Here is a 10,800-nt window from a genome sequence, read left to right as displayed (position 1 = left end):
CATAATATACAGAGGAATATTCAGTGTGCTTTAACACACAACAATCCAACATCCACACAAATACAACTGAAATCAAAAGTGATTCATCACCTTTAGGGCGCCATAGCAGAACCCATAGAGCATCGCTATGGTGACGACGCTGCGCAGAACACTATAGAGAGCTGAGAGCAGACTGGTGCATGCTGGGAGTGAAGACAGACATTACAATGAGTCTCTAAAACACCAATATCATCACAAACACAACAGTTTTTTACAATGGTCACATGTGTTACCGTTTCCTCCGAAGGCGTGAATGTCAAGTTGCTCAAGCAGGTACATGACAAAAGTGTTAATCTGAGGGAGCAGCCCAATGAAGAAGATGATGGGAAAGCACAGGGTAAAAACTAGAGTGAGAGAGAAGAAAGAGAGAAATAATGTAAAGCCGGAGTACTTGAGTCCCGTCCCATCAGCAGGATTTTCTCTGTACTCAGCTCTGGAGTATTTTTCTACTTTCACAGGAATGCTGAGGAAAAAGCTTATGGCTTGCAGATTTAAATAAAAGAGCAAACCAAAAACCACTACATATTCATCTGCTGGGAATTTACACTCAGTGCTCACCAATGAGGAGATCCCGCGCTTGAGACAACAGGATGGAGCTGGTGAGAGCGACTCCATATAGAGACACTGCACTGGAGCTGCTGTTTACACTCCCATAGTGCAACAGCCAGATCAGCCCACAGCACAGACAGAAATACACAGGCCTGCTGTAGGCGATTATACGATTATGACCCTAAACACACACAGGAGGGAAAGAAAATCATTGCATCTATGAATTTAGACCACAAATTTCTGTTTGCAAATGTTAGAAAGGTTTGATGATGTTAATTAATTAATTAATATATAATCATGAATATACACAACTATTCAAAGGTTTGGAGACCGTTTGAAAAAAAAAAAAATCTCAATGCTCATCAAGACAGTAAAAACAGTAATATTGTGAAATATTATTTTAATTTAAAATAATTCTTCAGTGTCACATGATCCTTCAGAAATCATAATCTAACATGCTGATTTGGTGAAACATTTTATTATCATCAATGTTGAAGAAAGTTGTGCTACTTAATATTTTTTTGGAAACAATTATGTTTTTCAGGATTCTTTGATGAATAGAACTGCATTCCTTTAAAAATACAATTCTTTTGTAACATTATAAATGTCTTTACTGTCAGATTTGATCAACTTAAGTTGGCTTTTGTCTCACAGTAATGGAGTGTGTGTTACTGTATTAGAGTGTGTGTGTGTGTGTGTGTGTGTGTGTGTGTGTGTGTGTGTGTGTGTGTGTGTGTGTGTGTGTGTGTGTGTGTGTGTGTGTGTGTGTGAGTGAGAGAGAGAGAGAGAGAGTGTGCATGTGTGTGTGTGTTACTCACATGTCTGGGTGATGAAGAGTCGGGTTGTACACTCTGATTAAAGGATCAAAAGACAAATTTTCATTAAAAAAAAAGATTCATTAGATCAGTGTGTATTTAAAAAGTGTGGGATTCTCACCTTCAGCAATGAGTACTGGCAACTGGCGATAACGAGGCAGAACTGAAAAACCCAAATGTCAGTGAAGAACCCATGAACTAGCAGCACAGAACCTAGGAAGGCCACGAGAACCGCCAGAGCCACCGAGAGCATGTTCTCCAGAACTTCCCGGTTCCTGATAAACACACACACACAAAGCACCATCAGGATATGAGATGAAACATATCAATAATACACATTCATGTGTGTGTGTGTACCTGTCAAAGAGGGCCAGTAGTGTGAGTCTGTCAAAGTGCAGCCCGACCCACAGGTATGGCAGCAGCCAGAAGCGGTAGTACTGCTTGGTTTTGAGCGCGTGCGTGTGTGAGTGTGTGTGATTGTGTGTGGAGCCCTGTGTGGAGTTCGGCCCCTCCTGCAGGTCAGGACTGCCGTCCACATCGTGCTGTTCCAACAGCTCTGGGTCCATGGACAGCAAACGATTCAGACGCATCTGAGGAAACGAGAACTATGCCGGAGTGAGTTTACACACTTACACACACACACTTACACACACTTACACACACACACACACACACACACACACACACACACACACACACACACACACACACACACACACACACATCATCTCAGCTCATCATCTCAACTAGGGGTGGGCGATGTGACCAAAGTCACAATATGAGAAATGTTATTTAACACTATATATCATAATATAGTTATTTTTGTAATTATAAAATAAGAACAAAGAAGCAAATCACAAACAATAGGACAAATACAATAGAACAAAGATACAAATTGAAAAAAAATTTTTAGGTTCAGTAGGTACATGATTTAATATAGTAAAAAAAAAATACTACAGAAATTGAATAATCAAATAAAAAATAAAACGCTGCATAGTCTTCCCTGTTTTAATTAAATATAAAAATAAAAGTTAATTATGGAAGCTTGTTTGCGACAAAATAAAAACTTTTGTCTCAGAACTATGAGATATAAACTTGCAATTGCGAGTTATAGCCCACAAAGTTTATCTCGCAATTCTGAAATATAAAGTTGCAATTTATATTTACGAAACTTGCAATTGTGAGAAGAAGAAAAAAAGTGTCAAAATTGTGAGATAAAAAGTCACAATTTCCTTTTAAACTCTTTTAAGCCGTGGTGGAAATAATCTACCATTCCTAATGGACAGATCTAACACACTGACACACATTCAATTTTCACCCAACTGTTTACATTCACTTAAGATATAACCGGGTGTGTTTACGTGAAAACTCCACACAAAGGACAATTGTGCTTCGAGTGTAAGTTTACAGCATTTTGCACTTAACTCTTTTTAACCTCAAGCACATCCTCCTCTTTATTTTCTAATTCATGCACGTTTCTAACTAAAGACACCTTACAGTATATTGTTGAAATGATGTATATTGTCGTATTGCCCAGCCCTAGTCTCAACTGTGCTGCTTTCTCACACAAGCACTTTTGTGCACAATAAATAATCTCATACTGTATGTCACTATATTTTCTCACAGTCTTTATATTCTCTGTGTGTGTGTGTGTGTGTGTGTGTGTGTGTGTGTGTGTGTGTGTGTGTGTGTGTGTGTGTGTGTGTGTGTGTGTGTGTGTGTGTGTGTGTGTGTGTGTGTGTGTGTGTGTGTGTGTGTGTGTGTGTGTTCAGAAGCACTCACCAGGTCATGAGGGTAAAAACGAACTGAGGTAGAACTGGAGAGGTGAGAGTCTGTTTCCCTGAAGAGAGAGAAAGACTTTTAGCTGTTGGATATTCAACAAGGGATTCTGGGTTCTGTTTGTACATGTGCTGTAACTCACCAGAGGTTGTTGGAGGCTCGTCTGGTTGCAGGTTCAAAGTTCACCAGGGACATGTCACATCCTCCGACCTCATAGAGAGGTGGGGTCAGCTTCCCTGAGTCACACAAACACACAGGAGGTTAGGGGTCACATAAGCGTGGAGCCTTTTACCACAGATAGGACACTGTCCCCATAATACCTGCTGATCTGCACTAAGTTTTCAGAACAATAACTTCTCAATCTGGCAAGACCGACTCCAATAAAATTAAATCACTCCCATTCTAATCTGGAAAGCCGTCTATACTGGAAATGCCCAACTCTTTTTGATTCCTTTCCTGTGTAAAGATTTTAGCTACACAGTGGCTCTAAAAAGCTTTATTTAGCCTATCTACAATAAAACAATTTAATATAAATGTGATAATTGATTGCTATGAAGTTTATTTGTTATACATTTAAATAACTTACATTACCATTCACAAGTTCAAAAGAAATTTAAAAGTACAGGATATTTTAGTAGAAATCTTCTGTAGCATTATAAATGTCTTTACTGTCACTTTTGATCAATTGAATGCACCCTTGCTGAATGGAACTCGGCCACCAGAGGAGCAGTTGCACTATATGTCGGAGCGCTACCCACAAGGCTATTGGCTCCGAAGTTGTTTTATTCAGTTCTTTGAGTGTTAAAATGTTCTTAAAACTGGGAGTATGACATTTCAGTTGAAAAGGGGTAGACGAGAACCGCTGAAAATGTAACAATAGCATAAGAAACTGTTAATATAGCATGATTGCAAAATTAAATTCAAGAGAATATTAACACACACGCACACAAACAAAACTCTTGACAGCCTGTAACAGTAATTTGGTTTCAACTGTTTCTTTCAAGTGATCCAATCACCAGTGGACAGCACTAAATACAGGTGTAAAGGGGACCAGTGTTGGGACCAATAAAACCACATTCAGACAAATCAGATAAATACATGCCCATGAGTTCATGGAACGTCTTCAGTGAGATTAATACTAATGCTAATACCAGGTGTAACGAAGACAAAGAATCCTTTCTCTATCCTTCCTGACTGTATGAGCCTTTTAAGCTGATAAAAGTTTATTGTGTTTCTCTATTCAAAAACAATAGATATTTATAGATATATAGATGCACTATTGATCCCGAGAGGGAAATAAGCCAGCATGTTCCCTGACCGGAAGCAAACCTTAACCACAGCAGTGAGAGCGCTGCATCAATACCTCTAGACCCCCAGGGAAGAGTTTGACTGACCAAAGAAAGTCCATGCCACACAAACATGCATACAAAATGTGAAGTAAAGTCATGATGTTAGCCATATAATCAGTGTGATCCAAAACACCCAAAAAATCCCACATACACATGCAGAAAAATGAGTAAAATGATAGAGATAAATAAAGATGAACTCCCACAGCCAATACAACCTGTCAATCTAACGAAAACCAACTACAGATGCACACTGACTGAATATTGATTCCAGAAAATGACATGCAAATGGAATTAAACAGCATGCAGATCTGACAAATAGTACTTGGTGTGACAGACAGCATGCAAGTGTGAGACACACGGGATGCAAATTTAACAGGCAGGTGTGACGGATGACAAGATGATGTGACAGACAGCAGGCAATTTTACGGTGCATACCAAAGTCATCCTGCAGACTGGTCACGCCCACAGTGGACGCCTTATCCGGACAGCCCTCCAGCTGCGCACTTCCATTCCTGACCAGCAGGGAGGCGCTAGTGCTCAATACCGTCACCTGAGACGGCGTGCGGGATGGCTGACCTCTGACCTGTGACCCTGAAGCTTGAGATACCTGACTCAGAGCCTCCTGCAGACTGTAGGAGTAGAAATATGCATGATTCGGGATGAGTAGGAGACTGCACATGTGTGACACAGGGATGGACATTTTGGTCACTTTGGTCACATTTTGCACTCGACAAAGTCAACCGAGTACTCAGGGAGAACCTGAGTTCATTGCGGTTGACTATGTTGCACACTGTTCTTTCAGTGCATTGTGTCCAGTGTTGTTATTTTTAACTACTACTAGTTAACTAACCCAACCCCACCCCCAAACATACCAAAATGAGTCACTGAATGTTTTGGAAGGTGAAAAAAAATGTTAGTCATTAGAATATTCAAGTCCCTAGAGTGAGACGAAGTGTGTGCGTGTTTGTGTATTTAAAAGATAAGGGAGACAAAAACAGAACAAGATGCTGGAAGAAAGTGCAAGGTCACATTTATAGAGAAAAACAGGCAGATGGTAGTGAGAGACAGTAGAATGAGGGCTCTGGAGGTGTTATGGGAGCTGACAGGAAGTGTAAAATGAGAGGAGTGCTGAACGGGAAGAGAAGAGGATGGAGTATTCCGATTTCACCACCAGAAAAAGCAAGAGGGATTTTGAGGTTTGTGTGTGTGTGTGTGCGCAAACAGAACATTACTAGGTAAAAACAGAGAGAAAGGGGAAATAGATGCCTTCGTTCACGCTGCACAAAAATTAAATTTGTTTTTTTTTATCTAATTATTAGAGATGACTACAGAGAAGTCTATATTTTGAAAGTGACAAAATCATATATGTTTATTTGTTGTTGATTAGTTGACCATTCACTGATGCAACCATTTAAAAATGTTGTTTTGCACATTCCTAATATCTACATTGGCTGCCACAAAAGCACAGGCAAAACAAGTGGCATAAGAGAGTTGCTGACAGTCATTTTGGAAAGAGATGATGGAAAATTGGAAAACTGCTGAACTCATCAGTGCGTCATAAGCATTAGAGGCATCACTGTGTTTAATACACATTCATGTGGATGATGTGTCTGTAACGTACACTTGCTTGATCATTCACTGTTCAATACTGTTCAATAGTAAATGCCACGTGACTGTAAAATAAGGGATTTCAGACAAAGACACTCTAAAAGGCATTGTGTATGACGTTACAGTCAACATCCTGAAAAATATATATATTTGAAATCGGATCTGACCATTTATAACATTTCTCAAACAAATATTCTGAATTTTCATGTCATGAAACATTTCTGAAATTCCATTTCAACCAGCATTCAAATTTAGAATTCAAATCACAAAACCTGTCGTTCAATAATTGGGGTCGGTAAGATGTTCTTGAAAGAAGACTCTTCAAAGATCAAAAATACAGTAAAAGGTTATATTGCAAAGTTTTATTACAATTTAAAATAACTGTTTTATATTGTAATTTATTCCTGTGATGGTTAAGCAGAATTTTCAGCATCATTACTCCAGTCTTCAGAGTCACATGATCATTTTCGATTTGATGCTCAAGACACATTATATCTGAAATCAGCTGTGCTACTTCATATTTTTGTGGAAACCGTGATACAATTTTTCAGGATTCTTTGATGAATAGAAAGTTAAAAATAACAGCATTTGAAATATATTGTCACAATGTACCGAACACAAAAGAAGATATTTTGAAGAATATGGGTAAAAAAAAAAAATACTACGCAAGTCAAGGGGGTCCATCAACTGTCAGGTTACCGACATTCTTTAAAATATCTTCTTACATTTATTGGGAGAACTAACCCTTTAAAAATCTTACTGACCCAAAACTTTTGAATGTTTGTGAATGGATGTGGTTTGGATTCAAATTTGTAAAAGTAAAACCCCACATGGTTTTTGCTCTCATCATGATCCTTCAAGAGAGACAGACATGCCCCAGGCCAGAAGATGAGACAAAGCGTTCAACCACTCTCTCTCCGTCTGAAGCCATGATGGCATCTATGATGGCAAGGATGGCTGTATCTGGGGGTTATGGACAGATTTAGCATGTGAGAGAAGGGCACAGTGACCGTTACTCTCCAGGATACAGTAGTAGAGACTCCAGAAGCAGCATGTGTATGTGTGTGACAGTGAAGGTGAAGTTAGACAACTTCACGTGGTAACGTGTTTTATCAGAACAGGATCAAAATACCCCAAAAGGCCCAAAAAATAGACACTGGGAAAAAAATAAAAAGAACTCATGCAAGAACAAAATGAAGACATGAAGTGTATGGAAAAGGCAACATGCAAGAACGTTGGCTTCCGGTACCAGCACATTGGTACTTTGAGGAAGGGTTAAAAGTCTGTAAAGTGGAAAGAAGAGGGAAGCAAGCAAACTCAGCATTAAACTTCATGCAATGGCCAAGAGAAGCGTGGAAATGACTTCATGCAATGGCCAAGAGAAGCGTGGAAATGACTTCATGCAATGGCCAAGAGAAGCGTGGAAATGACAGTTAAAGTTGTGTAAGTAAACGAGGAAGGAGAATAATGACGTGAACATCAGAACAGGTGAGTCAAAGCTGTTGTTCTGCAACTGGCCGATCAGTCTCCGGCGAGTCGTACCTGAGCGGGGATCCGATGAGAGAAGCGGGGGGTGTGGAGTTACTTCCTGCGTTGTGCCGTCTACGCACTGCTTGTCGACGAAACGTACTACGCTCTCGGCGAAATGTGACTGTGTCGTCGTTCCCTGGGGCTGCCGTAAAAGAAAAAGGCAGGAGGGAGTCCATCAATAGGGGAGCCACCAAAAATAAGCTTTCATTGAACTAGTGCTGCATACAAGCACAAGCTGCACTCTTAGAAGACAAGTGTAGACATAAGAATCATCAAACACACCAATGCAAAATATAAAGAGCCAGATGCTTACCCATGTCATATTTAATGCAAAACAAATTGAGTTAGCCCAAAGGAGTTTATTTATAAAGTAGTATGTGATATATATACTTTTTTTTTGACCGGGCAGTGTACATTGTGTTTGTGTGTGTGTGTGTGTGTGTGTGTGTGTGTGTGTGTGTGTACATACACACACACTCTTATACATTTATTCCAATTTATACATTTATTCCAATAATAACTAAAGGCAGTAACAATTTAAACAATTTTATTTGTGAACTAATGTTCAGCTGTTCTTTTTATTTTCAGGATTCATCAAGCTTGTACACACTGGTCACAGACACAAAGATGTACCTTTAATTTCACCAAGCTGATTACTCACTAAAATCCCCCACAGTCATCATGTTTTCAGCCCATTTAAAGTTTGATTTTGACGCGACAAAGCGGTGAAATGGCCGAGTTGTTTACTTACTTTTTTAATTAGTCTTCCCATTAACGGCCTCATTACCGTCATCCAGGCAGATGAGAACGCGCACAAAAACAAGAGGTAGGATTTATCACATGAACCAATCATAGCGCGATGGAGGCATTGCCTCCCCTCACGTGACTTTCCCCCATTCATTCTCGATTACCCCCCACTGAACCCACCGCACGCATTAGGGGGGTCTGTTTTAAGTCAATGGAACAGAGGAGGCGCGCCTCTCGCTGTAACTTCCCCTGTGGGTGTTGCTGTTGGACATTGTTACTTTATAAAAACGAGTGACTTTTATACGTTTTAATATTTGAGCTGTTTTATTTTTGTAATATCAATTATTTTCTCATCCAGTTTTGTTGAAGAGACACTGCCTCCCTTGCCTCCTTGGAGTAAACGCTCCAGCTATATGTGTGTGTGTGTGTATATATATATATACACACACACACACACACACACACATACATACACATATTTACACAATGTACACTGCCCAGCCAAAAAAAAATTACAATGTCAAGATTCATCAGGCTCGAATTGAGAAAAAATGGTTGGGTGGGACTGGGAGCATGAATAATAATTTTCACACATGAATTGGCACCCTAAATTCATGTGCTGGAGGAGACTTTACAGAGTGCTTGACTCTTGCAGTGTCAATACAAGGTCTTGACTTTTTCCTGTTCCCAGACTGTACTCCTTACAGGAGCATAGTCTGGGGGTTGCCTTTTTTTTCTCCTCACCTCTCCTCATGTCATGCTGTATTTTTTCTCAAGTTGGCGCTGAATATAGCAGCCTCGGTAACACCTTATTACCAAAGCAAATTCCTTGTATGTGCACAACACTACTTGGCAATAAAATTGATTCTGATTCTGACCAAAAATGTATGCCCCTCTTGATGGAAAATAAATGCTGTCATGTTTTCAAAGTTTTGACGAACATGCAGTCAAAAAAGGCAATATTGGAAGAAACATCTTTAGGAACAGGAATACAAATGTGATTATAAGAAGAAGAATAATAAAAATCCAAGGTAATGATGTGTTTGCAACCAAACTACCAGTGAAAAACATAACTAAAACTCCATTGTCATCTTTCTGCATCCAGATGGTTAATCACATTGCCTTTGTAACATTATAAACAGTCTTTGCGAGCAGTTCTTCTAAACATGGACTTTAACTGCAGCACTCCCACTGCTGATGAACTTTGACCTGATCTGATGATTAATCACTGAAAGAAAAACTTTATTACTAGTACAATAAAACAGTCTAAACAATCTCACGCAGGATCAGAAGGGCTATAAACAGAGGCAGAATGTTTTTCTCTACAACAATGCTTTTTCTATGTTCAGACCAGCTAACTTGTGAGTAATAAGCCGACAGAGAAGACAACAGGAGCATGACCAAGAAGAACATTAGCCAATGTTCCATCAAACATGATCCAGTTACTGTTACAAATAAACAAAGCGCATCAGAAACACACAGCTAAAATTTCAAACCCTCAAGCACTAGTGCAAACACAGGAGAGAAGATATCATAACACAGACATCTAAACATCGCACACACCTCAATATATTAGGCTACGCTTGTACTTCCAAACACAAAAACACAGCATCTGATCACAAGTGGTCAGCAGTAGATAAAGGTGTAAACAGGGGCCATTACATTTTAGAATCACTGAACCAGCATTGATATCGCAATTCATTCTCACACAAGCAAAAGGTGCGTCACTGTAGACCAGAGGAGAGAATAAACCCTGCAGATCTCGCAGATATAGATTCAACAGGCTGTCAGAGTAACACATCAGTAATTCTGTAGGGGTTTGTGGGTCACAGCTGCACTGGCAAAACACATTGCATTAGCATCTACTCGCTTCTGGGCAAAGCTTGTTATCTGATTGGCTACATTCTGCTGAAAAACATCCATCTGAGCTCTGACCTGCTGCAGACCTCAGATGTCTAGCACTTCAGACTGATCTCAGAATCACTACTTAAAGAAACAGTTCGCCCAAAAATGAAAAGTAATCACTTACTCACCCTCATTTCGTTCCAAACTTGCATGATTTCTTTGCATCAAACAACACAAAAGGAAATGTTAGGCAGAATGTTCACGGTTCTTTTCCAGACAATGAAAGTGAATGGTGACCAGGAGATTTCAAGACAAATAGCTTTGTGTGGGGAACAAACAAAAATGTATCGTTGTTTACAAAAAAATTCATTTATTTGAGTTGAAAACGTGCATTTTCAAATTTGGAACATCACAATCAGTTAAAAAACTATTGACCCTCTACATTATTGATGTCAAATCTGCAATGCCACATCCTTGTCATGGAATCTTTTTTTATACCATGGTCTGTCTAAATATGCGATTCTGATTGGCTGGAAGTG

The 10,800-nt window shown here is 39.5% G+C and overlaps 1 protein-coding gene across 6 annotated transcripts in view; it reads right to left on the bottom strand.

Moving 5' to 3' along the window:
• Positions 1-10,800, bottom strand: part of pcnx1 (pecanex 1) — a 33,909-nt gene that overhangs the window by 12,756 nt on the left and 10,353 nt on the right. For 2 of the 6 annotated variants that reach the window (XM_077236539.1, XM_077236537.1), the window contains 10 exons: positions 7,682-7,811; positions 4,967-5,160; positions 3,325-3,418; positions 3,186-3,243; positions 1,761-2,008; positions 1,525-1,678; positions 1,407-1,439; positions 598-769; positions 273-383; positions 91-182 (listed from right to left, as the gene is read on the bottom strand). In XM_077236539.1, the coding sequence (XP_077092654.1) occupies positions 91-182; positions 273-383; positions 598-769; positions 1,407-1,439; positions 1,525-1,678; positions 1,761-2,008; positions 3,186-3,243; positions 3,325-3,418; positions 4,967-5,160; positions 7,682-7,811 (1,286 nt within the window). The remainder of the gene's footprint in view (positions 1-90; positions 183-272; positions 384-597; positions 770-1,406; positions 1,440-1,524; positions 1,679-1,760; positions 2,009-3,185; positions 3,244-3,324; positions 3,419-4,966; positions 5,161-7,681; positions 7,812-10,800) is intronic. The other 4 variants (XM_077236538.1, XM_077236540.1, XM_077236541.1 and 1 more) reach the window with 3 other exon arrangements.

Source organism: Siphateles boraxobius, unplaced genomic scaffold (assembly GCF_051911475.1).
Source record: "Siphateles boraxobius isolate OS27281-9 unplaced genomic scaffold, OSU_SipBor_1 20, whole genome shotgun sequence".
Lineage (NCBI taxonomy): Eukaryota > Metazoa > Chordata > Actinopteri > Cypriniformes > Leuciscidae > Siphateles > Siphateles boraxobius.
The sequence above is the reverse complement of the archived record's forward strand: the minus strand, read 5'-3'. Positions and strand labels throughout refer to the sequence as shown.